Source organism: Podarcis muralis, chromosome 6 (genome assembly GCF_964188315.1).
Source record: "Podarcis muralis chromosome 6, rPodMur119.hap1.1, whole genome shotgun sequence".
NCBI lineage: Eukaryota > Metazoa > Chordata > Lepidosauria > Squamata > Lacertidae > Podarcis > Podarcis muralis.
The window spans coordinates 10002224-10023240 of NC_135660.1; the positions used below are offsets into that span (position 1 = coordinate 10002224).

Here is a 21017-nt window from a genome sequence, read left to right on the forward strand (position 1 = left end):
GCTACTCACACATGGAAGAAAAAGATGTTTGAGCCACTTCTGAACATGTAACGGATCCACATGTTGGGGAAAGGAAAGGTCAAATGGGTCAGTCACCAGGGATGAGGAAGAGATTTTGTCTTTTCTTATGCATTTCAGTCTTATACATGTTTACACAGAAACAAGCCCTTCTGAGTTCACTGTGGCTTGCTCCCAAGTAAGTGTACATAGGATTGCAGCTCTAGCACCTGGCAGTAATTAAAGTTGCTCTGCAGGTATTTCAAGGTGGGTCCCCCTGGCTGTTCCCGCTCTCTCTTTATGCACAGAATTGTATTCTAGGTGATGCAAGTTCAGCAGTAAGGAGCTGATCATTAGAGATAATTTCTACAGCTCTGTTCAGAATGCAGTGCTCAATTTTCAACATTGTAAGAGTTACATCCAATACAGAACAAAAAAAATTCCTTCCAGTAGCACCTTAAAGACCAACTAAGTTAGTTCTTGGTATGAGCTTTCGTGTGCATGCACACTTCATGTGTGTATCTGAAGAAGTGTGCATGCACACGAAAGTTCATACCAAGAACTAACTTAGTTGGTCTTTAAGGTGCTACTGGAAGGAATTTTTTTTGTTTTGACTATGGCAGACCAACACGGCTACCTATCTGTAATCCAATACAGAGTACATCATGGCCAATAAGAGCCTCAAATTTACAATGATATTACATTACTCTAATAGAAACCCTTCGTGTCTGTTGACAAACAACCCAGATCTTCCCTCCAGACCAGACCAAACAACAGTAATGCAAGTTCATTAAGCCATAATTTTATTTCAACTGAAATGTCTCACCTGTGGTATTTTAGGTTTTCATTTAAGGCCCTGAAGCTGTCTTTTTAGACAGCTCATCAGATTCCCAAGTCCTTGCTGTAGTCCAGCACTTAAGAGTGAAAGGGTCACCCAATCCCACAGGAAGCTGAGTGATCCCTGATAAATCTGATTAGCTGCAAACATTTCCACATCAGCTATCAAGGCTTAACTGAACAACAGGAATCTTTTTTGCTGCATTGTGTTCCTGTGACTTCCGCCTTCTTCACTGAAATTTGTCTCCACTGACCCTCCTGTTCTTGTGCTCGTCTAAACTCCAGATCCTGCTCCTGGTCTTCCTGGCAAAACTTTGCATGGATAAGGAGAGCCTGGTGGATTAAGCTAATGACCCATCTAGTCCAGTATCCTGTTCTCACACTGGCTAACAAGATACCCAAGGAAAGCCCACAAGCAAGACCTGGGTGCAGCAGCACTCTTCCCTCCTGCAATTTCTAGCAACTGGCATTCAGGAGCATTACTCCTTCTGACAGTGGAGGTGAACATAGCCAGCATGCCTACTGGCCACTGATATCCTTTTCCTCCATGAATTGGCCCAATCCTATCTTAAAACCATCCAAGTTGGTGGCCATCAGTGCCACTTGTGAGAGCAAATCCCACAGTTTAATGATGCACTGCATGAAGTACATACTTTGGTCTGTCCTGAATCTTCTAACATTCAGCTTGATGTTCTGGTGTCATGAGGGCGAAAAACTTTTCTCTGTCCATCTTCTCCATGCCATACATGATTTTATACATCTCTATAATGTCTCCCGTCTTCTAAATGTTGGATTCTCTAGCAACAACAACCCAAATGTACAAGGTGTAACACCTCCCCCCCTTTCTTAAATTAAATATTAAGTTATAGGGACAGAGTAGTTCTCAGGACAGTGTCTCATAGTGCAACAAATTTAATCCAGTTTGAAACCCATTTAATTGTAAGACGCTTCCCTTCCCGGCTCCAAAAGCTGGGGCTTAAGTAGCCTTTGTCAATGCTCCGTAGCCTCTTCTCAGAACTGCAGTTCCCAGGGCTCTTTGGGTGGCAGCCAAATCAGTACAAGAGGCTTGATAAACTGGTTCAGATTTATAGAGTCCTGAGAAGACGCTGGGTGTTATTCGCACCAACCAGAGTGTCATGGTTCTGCTTTTTGAAGTTTCTCTCAGCAATGCCCAATGGGGAACTTGCACAGGGAAGTAAGTTCCCCTTTGAGTTTCGTATAAGCAACTCATGAATTCACTTGTGGGCAATTCTAATAGCCTCTGAAACTGCTGGTTATGTTCTGTGTTATCCGCATGCCTTCTCCCCCGCAAAATTATTTCTAAAATTCAGCATCAAAGTAATGCAAGCACAACAAAGTTGAACATATTAAACTGCCTTATGTCAGGCCATGGGTCCACCTACCTCACTATATTCTGCTAATCTGACTCCAGGTGGCTCCATGAGATTTCAAGCAGTGGCCTTTTCCTGCCTTCCTACCCAAGTTCCTTTAACTCAGAGGTGGGGAACCTCAGGCCCGGGGTCTCCCATGCGGCCCTCTGTGTTTCCTTATCTGGCCCTCAGGACTCTCCTGGACCATGTCTCTTCCCCAGGTCACACCCTGCATCAGTTCTCCTCTGTGTCCTCCTTGGCTGGAATATGATGCTTTGTACTGGCCTAGATGATGGAGATATGTGGGTGAATGTAGACATCTCTGATGTTCATAAGGCTGGAATGTAGCCTTTTGTATGAAGGTGTGAGTCACATCCATTAAAGCTCTTCCCACTTTTGCCTGCAGCCCTGCCCACTGCTGACATGCAGCCCCTAGAAGGTTGCCTATGAGGACGTATGGCCCTCAAACTGAAAAAGGCTCCCCCCTCGGCTTTAGTTAATGATGCAAAGAGTCGTACATTGAGTTTTCCCATGCATGTTAGGTGTTCTACCCCTGAGCTGCAATCCTCAATCCCAATATTTTGTGAACATTCTGATAAACGAGAAAAGCACATGTTCATTGTATATCAACGTTAATTTTATGCAGGTCATCTCAGATGGTGACAGCAGTCATGAAATTAAAAGCTGCCTGCTTCTTGGGAGAAAAGCAATGACAAATCTAGACAGCATCTTAAAAAGCAGAGACACCACCTTGCCAACAAAGGTCCGTATAGTAAAAGCTATGGTTTTCCCAGTAGTGATGTATGGAAGTGAGAGCTGGACCATAAAGAAGGCTGATCGCTGAAAAATTGATGCTTTTGAATTATGGTGTTGGACGAGACTCTTGAGAGTCCCATGGACTGCAAGAAGATCAAACGTCTCCATTCTTAAGGAAATCGGCCCTGAGTGCTGAGTGCAGCCCTGGAAGGACAGATCGTGAAGCTGAGGCTCCAAGACTTTGGCCACCTCATGAGAAGAGAAGACTCCCTGTAAAAGACCCTGATGTTGGGAAAGATTGAGGGCACAAGGAGAAGGGGACGACAGAGGATGACATGGTTGGATAGTGTTCTCGAAGCTACCAGCATGAGTTTGACCAAACTGCGGGAGGCAGTGGAAGACAGGAGTGCCTGGCGTGCTCTGGTCCAGGGGGTCACGAAGTGTAGGACACGACTAAACGACTAAACAACAACATCTCAGCATAGCTTATGTGGGGAGAATCTCCTGGTGGATTATGCTCTGTGGAGTGCCAGGGACTAGCAGGGCCCTGATGATTGTGCGACGGAGACAACGGGGCCAGAGGAGGACCCAGGAAAGGGAGGCAGCAATTTATGGGGTTTAGGAGAAGGGTCCTAGCAGTCAGAGAAGGAGGTGGGGGCACAGGGCAGGTTGGAAGCAGAGGACGAGGCTGATCAGATGAGGGATGGGCCAGTCAAACTGCTGCCGCCATCTACCCTGCTGTCTCCTAAGAACCAGGAGGGGCTTGAAGAGGCAAGCACAGCAACGACTTCCAGGAAGAAGTCGTCTCAGGTTGCATGTGCACACTCCATCAGACAAGGGTACATAAACCTGGGGGCGCATGGTCCCACTGTTGCGTCAAATGCTCCACCAGACACGGATCTAGAAGTGTGTGTGCTTTTGTCAACAAAGTATTAACTAGCCGGCATTTGCCTTCCTTGGCTGGGTGTGAACAGGACATGGGGTTAGCTCTCCCTCCCCTTCTTCCTGGTGCCCACACTCTGAAGTATCCTTCTCACCTTGCTCTGTGGCAAGAGTGTCTCTATACATGAGGACTACATGAGTAATGGTTGTAGCACTGGATTCTATTTTTGTAACTAAAGCTGAACAAAGAATCCACTTGCTAAGGAAATCAGAGTTCAACTGATTTGTTAGCAAACTCCTGGCACTGATAAAACACTTACATAAAATTATCTATGAATATTTGTTATCTTGTGCAGATTACATTTCTTCCCCACATTAGAACTGGATCCCATGGAATCAAATGTGCGCTTAACTATTTGTTTTACAAAGCAGAAGTGGAACAGCCCAGTTAAACCAGCTCACCCTCATTCCAGAGCATTTTTTGCATACCATGTAATTTCCTTGTCTTAATTTTTTAAAGCACCTGTTTTACTTGGGCACAATCCAAACAAAGTTAAGCACTTGTCAGTCCCAGGAAAATCAATGGGATTAGAATGTGCTTAGCTTTGGCTGGACTGTGCCCTTAATGTTTTGTTAAATCTCAGGATGGTTGCATATATTCCAAAGTTACTCTTTTGAATATAGAACCTTCTTTAACAATTCCTGGACTATTCCTGCCAAGAAAAGCAGAAGAGGCATTTTAATACATACATTTTTAGCAATTCTAGGAAGATACCTAGACAGTGAAGGAAAATGACTATTGTGTTCTGAATCTATCCATTTTTATTTACCCATCTGTTATTTATATGTGGATGCAAAAAGAGTTTTGACTTCCAGCACAAAGGAAAAGCCTCCTTTCTACACCAAAAACCAGGGATGTCCTTAACGTTAAAAGCAAGATCTGAAGACAAGGATGGAAGCAGCCCTCTGCAAAGATTTACAAACAAACAAACAAAAAATAGATAGATAAATAAATGCTAACCAGAAAGTAACCATTAACAAGGATTGTTCCTCCCGCCCTGCCCCCCCCGCCCCATCTCAACCACTGCAATTGTTTTTTAATATGCTTTTAATGACCTGCTCTCCTCATCCCTACCTCCTTGCTTCCCAAACTGTTTGTACTGTCCCCAATAACACTCAGTGGAAAGCTGTCATTCCTCCCTAAATCCTTCCTTAGGTTGGATGCAATGCCGACGTTAGACAGGGTCAAGAGGTCACCATCGATTTTGGAGGCCACCTGGAGAGTCCAGGCCGTGAACTGACTCAAAAAATTTATATCAGAGCTGGAATGGCCCACCTCCCAGGGTTAGGCCTTGGCGAACATTCTGCCAGCAGGATGGGGCCTGCCTGCCCCAGCTCAGAAAGAGGCCAGAGTTGTTGACCCTGTTAGCTGACCTCTTCAAACTTCTGGAGAATTTTTCTGGCAGTTACCACGGCGACTGGGCACTCCAAGCTTATCCTTCTTACTGGAAGGGGGGCGGAATTAAGAAGAAAAAATGTTAAAATCTATCTTGCAGAGATGCCTATCAGAGATCAAATACATAAAATGTTTTAATTGTTTGCTTTTTGCGCTGTCTGCTCTGCCATTAAGTTCAAAATTCTAACATCAAGAAGACAATTAATATAAAAAAAATGTTTTGAGTTTCCCATTAAAAGTGAGGAGCGGTGCTTAGAACAAGTAGCGTTGCCTTTTCCACCACAACAGCTACTTCAAGATGTGCTGGTTAAAAACCAGAGGCAACCAATAATACAGTCCAACCAATAATTTCACCACCAACAGCAACAACGAAAAGCCCACACATCAAAACTTTATTGACTTCTCCTTTTTTAAATGGTCCGATATAAACACAATTTATTTATTTATTTAAAAAATCCTGTCTGATATAAATGCTAATCGACTCCTTCTTAAAATTATCCAAAGTAAATATTATCCTATAAAATGATAGCTGCATGCACGGGAGGGAGGGAAGGAGTAGAGGTACCTACTGGCTTTCAGGAAAGGGTGTCAATTACTGGATGTAAGCAAAGTCGAAAAGAAAGTTTGTGTGCCTTAGCAAGTGCTCCAAAGGATATGAGGAACAATCCTAAACATGCTTTCTCAAAAATAAATCTCACTGAATTCAATGGGATTTTGAGTCTCTTTACAGATCTAAGTTCATAAAGTTTCTTGGTGTCTGGAAATTAAACAGAGAGAAAAGTGGCTCAGTGAGTCATGTAGACTCCATAAAACTCCTCTTCAGGATTCTCTCCCTGCCCCTCAATTCTTTATTTAGGAATTAACACAGGGCTGCAAAATCACCCTTATATGACAAGATATAACATATCAAATAATGGTTTGGTAAAAGAGTGAACAATGGGAATAATGGAGTACAGCAGAATATCAAATACATAAAAATGAATCAATGAGCTAATTATATTTAATCAAGAAAACAAGTTTCAAGAGGCTAATGGAAATGGGAAGAAACCAAAAAAGTATGGGTAAAGGAGGCAATAAGAAGAATATTCTGCAAAACAATAGCTGTAGAGAGATATTGTTATAAGAAGACAACAAATCTCCAAGCAAAATTGCTAAGAATAGTCTGAATGTTGAGGCTTTAGCTTCCAATGTGCAAGAGTGCGTTCAAAAGGAGTCCTTTTGCTCTTTGCGCCAGACCAATCCACACTGCAGCAAGCTAACTGAACTTTAGATTCAAGCAAAGATTCATAGAATTTTAGAGTTGGGACGGACCATGGAGGCCCATTAAAAGGTAAAGGTAAAGGAACCCCAGACCATTAGGTCCAGTCATGGCCGACTCTGGGGTTGCGGTGCTCATCTTGCTTTATTGGCCTAGGGAGCCGATGTCCAGCTTCCAGGTCATGTGGCCAGCATAACTAAGCCACTTCTGGTGAACCAGAGCAGCGCACGGAAATGCCATTTACCTTCCCGCCGGAGAGGTACCTATTTATCTACTTGCACTTTGACGTGCTTTCGAACTGCTAGGTTGGCAGGAGCAGGGACCGAACAATGGGAGCTCAACCTGTCGCGGGGATTCGAACCGCCGACCTTCTGATAAGCAAGTCCTAGGCTCTGTGCTTTAACCCACAGCGCCACCGGCACCCCCATCAATCAGTGCGCATAGCAAATGGCCATGATCCAGAATTCAGAATGCTCGCAACTCAGTTCACAATCCAAGACACGCATCCCATGCCTCTCCAAAGCATCCAAGGCTGGATTGTGTCCAGCAGAAGATTGATTTGCCTGGATCAGGTTCCCGGTAGATAGCTATGTTAGCCTGCTGCGGCAAAAATGTTAAGGAGACAACTTGAAGGTGAATAAATTTGCAATAAAAAATAACTTTTAAGAAGACTAACAAATTTATCGCAATGCAAGCTTTTGTTAGCTAGAGTCCATTTCATCAGATGCATGGCATATGGGCACTTTTGTAAGGTTGGTGCAAGCTGAAGCAATCACATCGTGATTTGAAATGTGAATAGATACACCCAGTCCACATTCTCAACATTCGGCTTTCTCTTTGAAAACAGAAGTACATACAGGCAGCTGCAACTGGAGACTGGGGAAGAAAGATCTTCCCCGAGCCCCTCCAACCTCAAGTCTTCTGTTTATCAGTGCCAAACACACCACACCTGCAACCTTTCTAGGAATTCTGCCAGCCAGGGTGGACAATGCTGGCTTAGATGGACCATTAGTCTGACATTATAAGGCAGCTTCTTCTGCCTTGCACAGAAACTGGCTCCAAATCTCAGGCCTCTACAACAGAACTATGTCATTCAGAGAGGGGTGGATGTGTTATAGTGAACACTGAATGTAGCAGCTCACTGGGTTCATTGAGTGATCAGTTGGGACAGTGAAGCTTTTCTTTTGACATTTTCTGTCACATTCTTGTGGAACAGCTCTGTCCATCCGAGAGCGTGCCCTTCCTGGTTGCTGATGAACTCATGCTGTGGGTTGGTGATTCACATGAGAACCATGGTGCCAACTCATTCCCGGGTGACATGGTAAAATGCTGACTGTTCTGCCCACAGCCAAGCACCCCCTTGGTGACATTACAAAAAAAAAAGGCCTTGCGGCTGGTAGAGCTGTGAGCTCCTCAGACCGGAAATGAAATCTCAGTCTAGTTTGAAAGCAGAAAAGCCTGAAGTGGTAGGATTTCATCAAGAAAGCCTGAAGCTCCTGAGTCACACACTTCATGGGGAGGAGATCCACTGGATGCTGGTAGGATGTAGAGGTATAATGAGGGCAGAAAAGAAGACTGGACTTCTGTATCATTAATAGTTGTATAGCAGAGGGAGGTTGGAGAAGTACACATTTTTTATGTCTACAGCACTGTGACAGTGATAAACTGTACCATCAGAACACTCTCTTCTGCATTTATTAGATGCACAGAAGTGCTGACTTCCAGTTCACTTCCATATCTAATTTCAACCTATGCTTGGGATGGGAGTAAGCCAAGGCTATCACAGACCTACCTCCATTGATTCCACCATTTGCTGCCTGGTGGCGCTAGTCCTGTGGGTTAAACCAGAGCCTAGGACTTGCCGATCAGAAGGTTGGCGGTTCAAATCCCCGCAACAGGGTGAGCTCCCATTGCTTGGTCCTTGCTCCTGCCAACCTAACAGTTCGAAAGCACGTCAAAGTGCAAGTAGATAAAGAGGTACTGCTCCGGCGGGAAGGTAAACGGTGTTTCCGTGCACTGCTCTGGTTTGCAAGAAGCGGCTTAGTCATGCTGGCCACATGACCCAGAAACTGTACGCCAGCTCCCTTGGCCAATAAAACGAGATGAGTGCCACAACCCCAGAGTCTGCCACAACTGGACCTAATGGTCAGGGGTCCCTTTACCTTTAAGGCTCAGTATGCATGTGCTGATGTTACTTAGGGGAGGGGAAGATTCACAGGCTGGTGGCTCAGAAGGGACATGCCCCTCAACCTGCTTTGTTTTGTGGGGGGGGGGGGGAAGGTGTCCTAACCTGCCTTCCTTTTGTTACAGTCTGGGCCACCAGCTTTTATTTCCCCCATGGAAATAAATATCTCCCTTCATGGCTATCTATGGAGAAACGTTTTGCAAAAAGCATTCACAAGGGTGCCCAACAAATCATTTATTTCCATTTTGCTCAGGTGTATTCTCACAATATCTGCTCCCACACTGGCCAAACCTAGTCCTGTCTCCTGCTCATTTTCTCCTTTGTCTGTTTCTTTTGCCACCTGCTAAATGTTTACCATCCCACCATCAACCCTGCAAACATACTCATTTTTCCCCAGGTAAGAAAGTGAACAAAAGAAGTTTGTGCAAAACCTTGCTTGCATTGTCCACATCCTGCCTGTTCATTGTATCCCTGAATCCACTACCATGCTTCTGAGGCATAAGACCCCTGCAGGATTCTAAATAAAAGCAGACATACTCAATGGATTAATAATATAAAAAACCAAGCATTCATACTGGATGGTTTTAGGCAAGTCATTATATCCTGACCTGCACACCGCTAGCATGAGCAATGCCTACCTCACATTATAATACATTTTGTACTTCAGAAGTGGAAATAGACCACCTCCAAGCATGTTGTATAGATGACCCTTTTGATCCAAACATGTTTGTGGGAATCATTTCTAACGCCATCCAGTAAATAGAAGACAATACTCCAAAACTAAATTCAAAACTCTCTCTTTCCTCAGGTGCTGATGAGTGGGATGAAGCAGAGGGTGAATGTGACCTGAAAAACCAAACATATGCCGAAACAAGCCAAAATTTGCAAGGATCTACATTGGTCAACCAGAATCAGCAAGGATATATTTTTGCAGCCACCCCCACTGTTCCCTGTTGGATGAAGACTAAAGAGCACATCAAGAGAAGCAGCAGGAATGAGTATGGTGGAGTGCTTAAGTTACAGGAGCCCACAAATCATCTTTGTGATGTCCCCATAGCTACTGTTTTTCATAGCTTCTGGGGGTGGAGTTTGTGGGCTTTCTTAAGGACTGCCCATTTTCGCACACACATTAATCCAAGCACTGATCAGGCGGTGAATCTCCTTTGCCCAAACTTGGCCAACTTTTCCCTACTGACCCCGAATCAGTGGTTGTGCAGTAGACTAGAGGTTCCAAAGGGGGAAGGGACAGCTGAGTACTCAAATGCACAGTGTATTGGCATCCCGATAGAACTCTTTCCTCCTCTGGTTTCCTGCAACTGGTATTCATAATTATTACTGCCTCTGACTGGCTAGTAGCCACTTATATCCTAATCCATATGCCATAATTCAACTGTGAGATGTGATTAAGTACTCCCATTTGTCAGTCCTGAACCTTCCAACTTTCAGCTTCATTGTTCTAATACTATGAGAGAGGCAGGAAAAGTACTCTTTAAGCATTTTCTCCATGCCATGCATAATTTTGACTAACTACTGCAACCACACAGGTTCTTAACTTCTGCTACACAGAGACACACAAAAGTAAAGAAAATCTCAGATCTTAATATTCCAAGTGTTCAAGAATGAATTAAATGGAACAAAAAGCAAGGTCAGGAATTCACTTGAATATTGCTCAGATTCCAGCACTCCATCCCAATTCTGGACTTTCCTGAGAAAGAATGAGTCAGGTTTTATTTGCATTGCCATTAATCCCTAGGCAAGGTACAGATGGGGAACAGGGTTGAGGACCAAACAGGATGTGTTTTTTAAATAGTGAGATTAGCAACTACAGTGCAGGAGTCAAGAATCATCTATACCACATTTACTAAAGATTTTTTCAGAATAGTTCCACCGTGTCCTGATGTGGACACAAGTAAAAGGATTCACAGGGATTTGTGAGTCAACATCCCATCTGTTGAAGTGTGTGTAAGCACTATGATGTCATGAATTGCCCCATTGTGATCTGGCGTGCATGGGTTATTCTGCCAGCGGTTGTGATATATGTGTGTGAAGTGAGTGAGTGTGAACATGAAGGATCTTGAATTTTTTTGGCTGATACAGGCTCCACCAACCTGGTGCCCTCCCATCAGCCGCAGCCAGCAGGTTGGCAAAGCCTGGTCTAATACACAGTCTCTTGGAAGAAGGTGACAGCTTGTCCCCGTAATTGCATGGAGTTATTTGTGTGGTATAGTATTTTTAACCTCCATACCCTCCCTGTGATTAAAAACAACAATAATATGTTTGCCCTCATAAATGGTGTGCTTTTTAATTTTTATTAGCACATTGTGGCAGGGATGCCTGCAATTGATTTTTTCACCCTCCTCTTGCTAATCAGCCTGGAGAACCCTCTCAGCTGTAATTAAAGCCCATATTACAGGCCTCTTGGTGTTCACTTGTCTCTTAGCTTACTGTGCCATGAAATACCGTACATCAAATGGAGTACTACTGTACAAGATAGGCTCCCTGCCAACTCCCGGGGCTATTATACAAGCTTGCCTTTCGTGTCCACACAAGATGCTAGCATCATCTCAGGCACAACATCAAGAGAAAAACGGAAGCAATCTTTGGAGAAGGGGAGATGGAAAGAGGGGCATTGGTTGTGGGGAAGGGGGGCAGTGGGTGGCCTCCTATAGTTTGTACTTCATGAGGGTGGTGGACCCACATTTTGGGGGCCCTGAAGTGTTATGCAGACCCCTTCACAACCAGCAACAAATTCTGGGTAACCACTGTTATCTTCTTCAGTGGGGTTGTTCCATAATAATAATACCCCGTTCCTCTGACTGGGTTTCCCCAGCCACTCTGGGCGGCTTCCAACAAAGATTAAAAATACATTAAAACATCAATCATTAAAAACTTCCCTAAAGAGGGCTGCCTTCAGATGTCTTCTAAACGTCAGGTAGTTGTTTATCTCTTTGACATCTGATGGGAGGGCGTTCCACAGAGCGGGCACCATTACTGAGAAGGCTCTCTGCCTGGTTCCCTGTAGCTTGGCTTCTTGCAGTGAGGGAACCGCCAGAAGGTCCTCAGCACAGGATCTCAGTGTCCAGGCATGACAAATCACCACCATTTAAAAAAGAAATTTAACTCCTGCATCTCAAAATTTTGATTTAAAATGTCCTAGATTATCCCACATGTCAAAGTCACTGGTGTGAATAAAAAATTCCTATGCCTTATGGTTTTTGGGTTATGAGGAGCAGATTGAGGGGAAATGAGGGAAATATATATATATGCATAATGCACTATTTAAAGCTTTTTTTAAAAAAAGCAATGTGGACTAAAGTTACTTATGGAGCTCCTCTGGTATTAGGGGCCCTGAAGTTTAAGCAGTGAGCCTCCCTGAGACTTGCAGGTATATAAATTTAATAAATAAATAAATAAGCTTTATCCACCTCAGGAGAAGAGAAGGCTCCCTGGAATAGACCCTGGTGCTGGGAAAGATTGAGGTCACAAGGAGAAGGGGATGACAGAGGACGAAATGGTTGGACAGTGTTCTCGAAGCTACCAGCATGAGTTTGACCAAACTGCGGGAGGCAGTGGAAGACAGGAGTGCCTGGCGTGCTCTGGTTCATGGGGTCACAAAGAGTCGGACACGACTATGTTCAGTTTCAGTTTCAGTTTCTGTTAATTGGTTCTCGTGGGAAACTTGCAGATTCTGGCTTCTCACAATTAACTCAAGGTGGTGTCAATTTACTCTTGGCAGAAAGCCCAGGTCTGCTTGACCTAGAAACTACTCACTCTGATTGGTTAACGACCAGCACTCTGCTCTGTTATCAAGGGATTGCTAGCTCAGTTTGATGTGAGGTGTTGTTAGGAGTAGAAGTGCTGTGTATGGTTTTGAGAGAGAGAAAGAGAGGATTTATTTTGTATTGTATTTGTGTGCAGGAAAACTCTGCTACGTTTGGGCTAAAGCCAGTAGGGCTATGCCTGACACTCCAAAGTTCCATGAGGTTATGGGCATTGTGCTGCCAGCCTGAGTTGCGGTGGTGTCAGCATCAACGGCGTTGGTTCCAGTAGTTCCAGAAGTTGTTGTTCTCTGGCTGGTTCCTGACCGTGGTGAGCTGGTGACGCAGCGGACACAAGGACAACAGCTGCAGTGTGTGAGTGCTGGGTGCTGTGGTTCCTGTTTTCTCTCTCGGTGGTCGTGAGTAGCTGGTTCCGGGTTCCAGGGACATCGCTCTCAAGATGGCCTCACAACCAGTTCAGATGGCTTTTGAGCGTCTGAATGACTCCAATTACTTGCTGTGGTCAGAACGCATGCAGGCAGTGCTGCAGAGGGATCGTCTCTGGCAAGTGGTGAGTAAGTTTCCTGCGAAGCCTGATGATGAAGACCTCGATAAAGACCAAAGAGCAAGGGCCACAATTGTCTTGGGGCTGGAAGATTCCCAGTTGCCGTATGTGAGGGGAATCAAGACAGCTAGAGGTGTGTGGCAAGCACTTAAAGAACTCCATGTGCGTGAGACAGCGGTTTCCAAGCTGTTCATTCGCAAGGCATTGTACAAGGCAATGTTACAGCCTGGGGTTACAATGCAGGAACACCTACACAGTTTACAGTTAAAGTTTGCTGCGCTACAGGAAAGAGACTGTGCGTTAGACCAGCAGGAGAAGGTGGCTATTATTTTGAGTTCTCTCCCGGAAAGCTGGGATAATTTAGTTTTGTCTCTAGAAGGCATGCAGGAGCATGATTTATCAGTCAGTTACGTTACTGGGCGTTTGATTGAAGAATGGCAGAAGAGGCAAGAAAGGTCGTTGGCTGCAGAGGCTTCTACAGGCGGGCGGTTTGGAAGGAGTTCTCATGCCGTGCCAGAGGTGACGCAAAAGCAGCGTACCGGTGAGGAGTCAGCGTTTGCTGTTAGGCGTTGTTTCCGATGTGGGTCTTCAGCGCATCTAAAACGACAATGTCCGGAGTTGGTCAAGTCTCAGTTGCCGGTGCAGGAGCAGAGACGAGATCAGCAGCAGCAGCAGCGTAAAAAGAAATTCTTCAAACGAAAACAGTCGGCTCAGCTGGTGACCGGCGAGGTCAAGATTGCTGATGAGAAACAAGCGGTCTGGGTGGTCGATTCGGGAGCATCTCGCCACATCGTAAATACAGATGAATTGTTTGTTTCCAAGAACTCAGCACAGCGCAGCCAGGTGGCTCTAGCAGACGGAAGTACTTCCGAAGTGATTTCGGGGGGTGCAGTTTTTGTTCCTTGTCTTCGTGAATGCCTGAAAAATGTACTTTGTGTGCCGTCATTAAGGAGCAATCTGATGTCTGTAGATTGTTTGCTAAAAGCTGGGTTTAAAGTGTATTTTGAAGGAGACAGTTGCATTATTAAGAAGGCTGGTGAGATTTTAGGCACTGCTAAGTCAGAGGGAGGCTTGTTTTGGCTTAAAGCAGGATCTCAAGTTGCAGCAGTAGTCAGTAAATCTCAGCCTGCAGTGAATAACAAAGCTATACATGACAACTGTGTGCACTTATTGCATAGGAAAATGGGGCATGCTTGCTGGAAAAGTGTACTAAAAATGTCTGAATTGGCTGATGGGGGTAATTTAAAGAGTTGTAACAAGTACCTTGATTGTAATGTTTGTAAAAAGGTTAAAACCCACAGAGTCTCTTACCCCAGAAGTGACAGAGTTAGTGAGTCACCGCTACAGCTGGTTCACATGGACGTAATTGGTCCATTTGCTGTAAGCAGGGGTGGATCGCGCTTTTCACTAACAATTGTGGATGACGCCACGCGTTACTCCTGGGTTTTTCCCATGAAGAATAAGGGTGACGTGTTCACTAAGTTTAAAGGCTGGGTGGCATCTGTGGAAAGATTTCTGTCCATTAAACTCAAAAGGATTCAGACGGACAGAGGTGGCGAATTTATGTCAAATGCCTTTAAAGATTGGTTACAAAAGCGTGGCATTGGGCATAGAAAAACGAACGTTTTTTCCCCAGAGGAGAATGGCGTGGCAGAACGGAAAAACAGATCTTTACAAGATATGATGTTTGCCATGCTTGACGATGCTGATTTGCCCATGTCTTATTGGGGGGAGAGCATGCTCACCGCGTGTTATCTCCAAAACAGGCTCTTTCATCAAACAATAGGTACAACTCCGTACTTTAAATTGTTTAAGAAAAAACCCAAAATTGACCATTTGCATGTGTTTGGATCAAAAGCCTGGGTATTAATTCCGAAACAAATGAGGAAAAAGGGAGATCCTAAGACCAAACAGTTAGTGTTTGTGGGTTACCAGGAGCTGGGAAAAGGTTTCCGTTTTGCTGAAGGGACAAATGGCATTGTGATCTCCAGGAATGCCAGTTTTTGTGAACATAGTGGCTGGGAGAGACTACATGCCAATACTGAGGTTTGGTTTGAACCTTCCCAGGAGCTTCATGACTCTGAAAGTGGACACAGAGAATCAGAGTCTGAGGGGGAGGAAAGTTCAGATAAGAGCTCTCAAGAAAGTGGAGTTAGCCAAAGACCAGTTGCTAAGCAACAAAAGAGAGGTCGTAGTTCTGAGGAGGAAAGTGGGTCAGAAGAAAAATTTTCTCCCAGAAGATCTAAAAGACAAAACAAAGGAGTGCCTCCGGTGCGTTTTTCTCCAGATACTGCAAATGTGTTTAGTGTAAGTGCAGAACCCAAGAGTTTTCAGGAGGTGTTAAAGTTACCAAAAGAGGAGGCAGAGCTCTGGAAACAGGCAATGGAGGAAGAGATGTCCTCTCTGAATGAGCACAAGGTCTTTACACCAGTAGCAGCGCCTGAGGGGGCAAAGATTGTAGGCTGCAGGTGGGTAAACAAACTAAAAGGTTTGCCAAACAATTGTCCAGTAAGTTCAAAGTGAAAGACCTAGGCCCGGTTAGGACATATCTAGGGTTGGAAGTGTGCTGGGCCCAAGATGGCAGCTGCTTAATTAGTCAGCAGAACAAAGTTAAACAACTACTGACTACATACAGGATGCAGGATTGCAAAGGGGCAGTGGTGCCTATGGATCCAGGTTTCATAAAAACACTTCATATAGATGAGGGTCCTGAATTTGAACATCCTGATGTATATCACTCTGTAATTGGAAGTTTATTGTATCTAGCACAGTGGTCCAGACCTGATATTAGCTATGCAGTAGGCATATTAAGTAGATTGGTCTCAAAACCCACACTAAATGCCTGGAAAGGGGTAAAACAAGTTCTGAGGTATCTCAAACAGACAATTGGCTATATGTTACAATTAAATTCTTCAGAGGATGAAATGTTGAGTTGCTACTGTGATAGTGACTGGGGAAATTTGCCGGATAGAAAATCTGTCACAGGACTAGTTATAATGGTCGGTGGAGCTTTAATCAGCTGGCGGTCTCGCAAGCAAGACGTTGTAAGTGTGTCATCAACGGAATCAGAATACGCCGCATTGAGTGAATTGTGCAACGAGGTGATTTATTTCAAGCATTTGTTAACAGATTTAAACGTAAATTGTGGAGAACCAGTACAAGTTTACATTGATAATCAAGCTTGTATAACATTAAGTAAAACAGAGGGTTTCAAATCACGTTCCAAACATATCTCTGTAAAATACCAAAATGTACGTTGCTGTGTACAAGACAATATAATCACCTGTACTTATGTATCAAGTGAAGAAAATGTAGCAGATGTGTTAACTAAACCATTGGCAAAGATAAAGAACAAGCGAATGTGCAAGGGTTTAGGTTTGCTGGAAAAATGATCTCCTACATAGGTGTATTTGGTGTTAATTGTTCAGCAGAATCTGTGAGGGGGTGTTCAGTTTCAGTTTCAGTTTCTGTTAATTGGTTCTCGTGGGAAACTTGCAGATTCTGGCTTCTCACAATTAACTCAAGGTGGTGTCAATTTACTCTTGGCAGAAAGCCCAGGTCTGCTTGACCTAGAAACTACTCACTCTGATTGGTTAACGACCAGCACTCTGCTCTGTTATCAAGGGATTGCTAGCTCAGTTTGATGTGAGGTGTTGTTAGGAGTAGAAGTGCTGTGTATGGTTTTGAGAGAGAGAAAGAGAGGATTTATTTTGTATTGTATTTGTGTGCAGGAAAACTCTGCTACGTTTGGGCTAAAGCCAGTAGGGCTATGCCTGACACTCCAAAGTTCCATGAGACTAAACAACAACAAATTAGTTTCATAGTAGATTGGCCCCTGGCTTCAACAAGCTATTCTGGAGTGTTCTCATTAATTTCAGGGGCATCTTCAGAGCTAGTGCTGTGACTACAGCAAGGTTCGTGTTTGTGACTTATGTATCAAGATTCTAAGGTGGAAACAGATCTCATGAGAACACTTAGGGATGTGGTGCTATGTGGGGCAACTGAATCACCCGCGCAGTAACTTTTATTTAAAAGACTCTACTCACCCACTTCATACATCTGATAAAGGAAGTTGCTGCTACTGCTGCTGTTATTTGTTAATTGTTAATTGTTGAGGTCATAATAAGGTATCGAAGGAGAAGCATTATGATAAAACATTGCTTCCTGGTTCACTGATGATACTGAATAGGGGGGAAATGGGGTGGGTGGGGGAGATAAGGTAGCATGTGTCAGGTAATTTTTGCACCCGTCTCACTGTCCCTTTAAGTAAAATGCACTCCCACTGTTGATCCTCTGCACTCTGCAGTCTTCAAACTAGTGATGCCCAAAAGATGCAGGGGGAATGTTATTTCCATATAATTGTTCTCAGCTTCAAGCCAGATGACTGAATTTTTGCTTGCTCTGTTTTTACTTTCGTTCACTGATTCTATATTGCTGGGTTGGGGAACCTGGGGATATTCATATGTTGCTGGACAAATCCCATCGCCCCTATTGGGTGTGCTGATTGGGGCTAATGAAAGTTGAAGTCTAACAACATCCAGGGTCACAGGTTCCAAATCCCAGTTTTGCTGTCAATTCTTCAAGGCCTCAGATGTCCCAGTGTATGGTTTTTTGCTCACAGGGGCAATGCATCATGTGCTTTGTAGTCAAGCCCTGCATATCAAAACCTACAACCACAATTCTGTATCCCCTTACCTGTGAGTAAACCCATTGTACTCAATGGGACATACTTGAGTGGAAACATGCATGGAATTAAGCTGAAAATCTATCCATGTTAACTTAAAAGTAAATCTCAATCAACATGATCCAACCAATGTCAAGCACTTCTATGTCGCTATGGAAAAACTTCTAAGCACTTTATTTTATTTATTTTTAATTTCTATACCACTTTATATTATTAAGAAAAAACTCAAAGCGGTTTACAGCATATTAATTCAATAAAACATAAATAAAACAATCTGAAGAAAGTCAAATATAGAGTATGTCAAAGCAACATAACAGAAAACTAAAATATTACGTATCTTAAAGCTTTCAAAATAAAACTTGATTCTGTCTCCCATGGAAATCTATGGGACTTTGAGAGCAAAATCAGATTGCAATGAAATCTCATCCCAGCTAACTTTACAATGATATCTACTCTCAATGATTTTTTTCTGGAAACTATGTTGGCTCAGGTAGTACAAACATTGGAACTGACCTGAGTTAGCTGTGCTGATGCCAACCAACAGAGCAGCAGCATCTACAACAGAATTGAATTAAATTTACTGGATAATACATGACTTTCCTGGCACCTCAGCTCAAACTAGTTCAGGTTAAGTATTTAGATTAGAAAACAATTTAGTGCCATTTGGGGACTAAAACTTCTTTCAAGAATTTGGCCTACGTGCGCTGTGAATCAGAATGCTTTCACTTTGAATCCAACTTTAAATCCAACCCAATCCTTGGAAATACTACCTGCTGTATTTAATAGGCCTTACTACCCAGTGTCCTTAGAGGGATGCGGGTGGCGCTGTGGGTTAAACCACAGAGCCTAGGACTTGCTGATCAGAAGGTTGGCGGTTTGAATCCCCACCACGGGGTGAGCTCCCATTGCTCGGTCCCAGCTCCTGCCAACCTAGCAGTTTGAAAGCACGTCAAAGTGCAAGTAGATCAATAGGTACCACTCCAGCGGGAAGGTAAATGGTGTTTCCGTGCACTGCTCTGGTTCTCCAGAAGCAGCTTAGTCATGCTGGCCACATGACCCGGAAGCTGTACGCCGGCTCCCTCAGCCAATAAAGCGAGATGAGCGCCACAACCCCAGAGTCTGCCACGACTGGACCTAATGGTCAGGGGTCCCTTTACCTTTACCCAGTGTCCTTAGAAAGAGCTGCAGACTTGCTTTTGTTTATACTGTAGCAGGGTTGGGGAGCTTACGATCCTCAGGGTGTTGCTGAACTCCAATTCCCATCAGCCCCAGCCGGCATGGCCAATGGTGAAGGATGATGGAAGCTGCAGTCCAGCAATATCTAGAGGGCTGCATCCCTGGTATACAGCTATCTGCACATTTACCTGGGGAAATTTCCTAATAAATAGAGGGGCTTACTTTCCAACACAGTCAGAGACTGGTTTGTTGGCAAATTTCTCAAGAGCATGAAATTATCTCTCTTCCACCTCCCCCAGAGAGTGAGGAGGAATCACTGGAACAAACTGGATTTGATCCAATTGCAGACTACAGGAGAGTAGTCTGCAATTGGAACACTTGATATTCTTATCATGTGGTATAACTATAAATACTACTGCTACTACTACTACTATTTATGCTAATGCTGATGATAGTAATAGTAGCCATCCCAAGAACAATTTTTATTTTTCATGTGAAGGCAGTCTCCCGACACTGCAAACCTATACACCTTTACCTAGGAGTAAGACTCACTGAGTGGAGCTCACTTCTCAGTGGGCATGCATAGAGTTGTTCATGCACTTCTAAAATAAGCTCTGTGGAAAGTGTGTGTGTGTGTGTGTGTGTGTGTGTGTGTGTGTGTGTCTGTACAGTGGTACCTCTGGTTACGTATTTAATTCGTTCCGGAGGTCCGTTCTTAACCTGAAACTGTTCTTAACCTGAAGCACCACTTTAGCTAATGGGGCATCCCACTGCTGCAGTGCCACCGCGCGATTTCTGTTCTCATCCTGAAGCAAAGTTCTTAACCCGAGGTACTATTTCTGGGTTAGCGGAGTCTGTAACATGAAGCGTCTGTAACCCGAGGTACCACTGTATATTATTTGCCAAGTGTGGGCGTCATAGGAGCCAACTCCTAGGGGGCAAGGTCCCTTCACACACACACACACCCAATAAAATATTTGATTGGGCCGGGGTTGCCTCCCTCCCCCCAGTTGAAAGCCATTGCCATTTGAATGGTGTGCATGTGCAGCATCTTGTGATCGATTCTGCAGGGTGGGGCTTACCTGGGCCTCCCCAATATTTAATTCAAATTGGCACCCCTGCACTGGGTAAGGGGGCCTCAAGCGTTTCAGTTTTCATGGGGCCAGTTAACCTCCCAGTTCCAAAGTCTCCCACTTTTGAAAGCGAAAGAGATACAGGCAACTGAAAACGGAGACACTAGAGCCGAACAGGCCCTGAGAGAAAACCATACTGAGCAATGCCCTGTAGGGCTACAGAGAATAAACTGACCAGTCGCGGGGCAAAGTAGCAAATGCCTTTTGGGTATTATTTTTTCCAGGCAGGGTCAAACTCCTTTGGGCTCCGCAATCCTCCGCTTTTGAGTGAGGACCGATGAACGCTTCTGTACATTAATGCCTGCGCCCACCTCGATTCCCCTCCCCTCGTTTCTCACCACTCTCCTGTTCTCTGGGGGGGGGGGGAGCAGGCCAGCGGATAATTGCAACCCCCTCCCTTCAATCCTCAGAGCTGCGCTAATCCGAAAACTCAAGTGCCCGTAAGTAAAACTTCAGGGGGGGAAGTGATTGAAACTGACAAATACAGGGTGACAAATAATCAATAAAAGCCCAGTTCGACATCCTTCATTGTTTTCAGGCACTAACGGCAAGTAATGAAACCTCTGCTGGAAGGGAGAAGAAGAAGGCGGCGGGCAGGCAGGGGGGCGCCCCCCACTTGGAGACCTTCTGCGGGGGAGCCCCCGGCTCCAGAAGCCGGATTAATGGCCTCACCTCATAGGCAGATCTGGTCTTCTCATCAACCTTAATTAAAATCATTTTTAAAATGTCGAGGCTCTGCCTTCAGCGTGGGGGGAAACGGAGAGAGGTTGGCTGCGGGCTTCCATTGGGTAACGAATCGCTTTTTAATTGGGGTGGGTCACTCCCCTCCCCTCCCTCCAATTTCTTGTTGACTAACAAGCAGGTGATTCGTAACATCCTAATGCCGGTCACTTTGTAGCAGAGCGCGGAAGTGCGGAAATACGTTTTTAAACAAAAAGCCATCGGGTCAGTTGTGCGCAA

General features: G+C 44.5%; 1 protein-coding gene across 1 annotated transcript in view; it reads right to left on the reverse strand.

Moving 5' to 3' along the window:
• The window catches only part of LOC114598025 (uncharacterized), a 98472-nt gene that overhangs the window by 23024 nt on the left and 54431 nt on the right, over positions 1-21017 (reverse strand). Inside the window, exon 3 of the mRNA XM_077929747.1 lies at positions 18262-18303. Coding sequence (XP_077785873.1) covers positions 18262-18303 — 42 coding nt within the window. The remainder of the gene's footprint in view (positions 1-18261; positions 18304-21017) is intronic.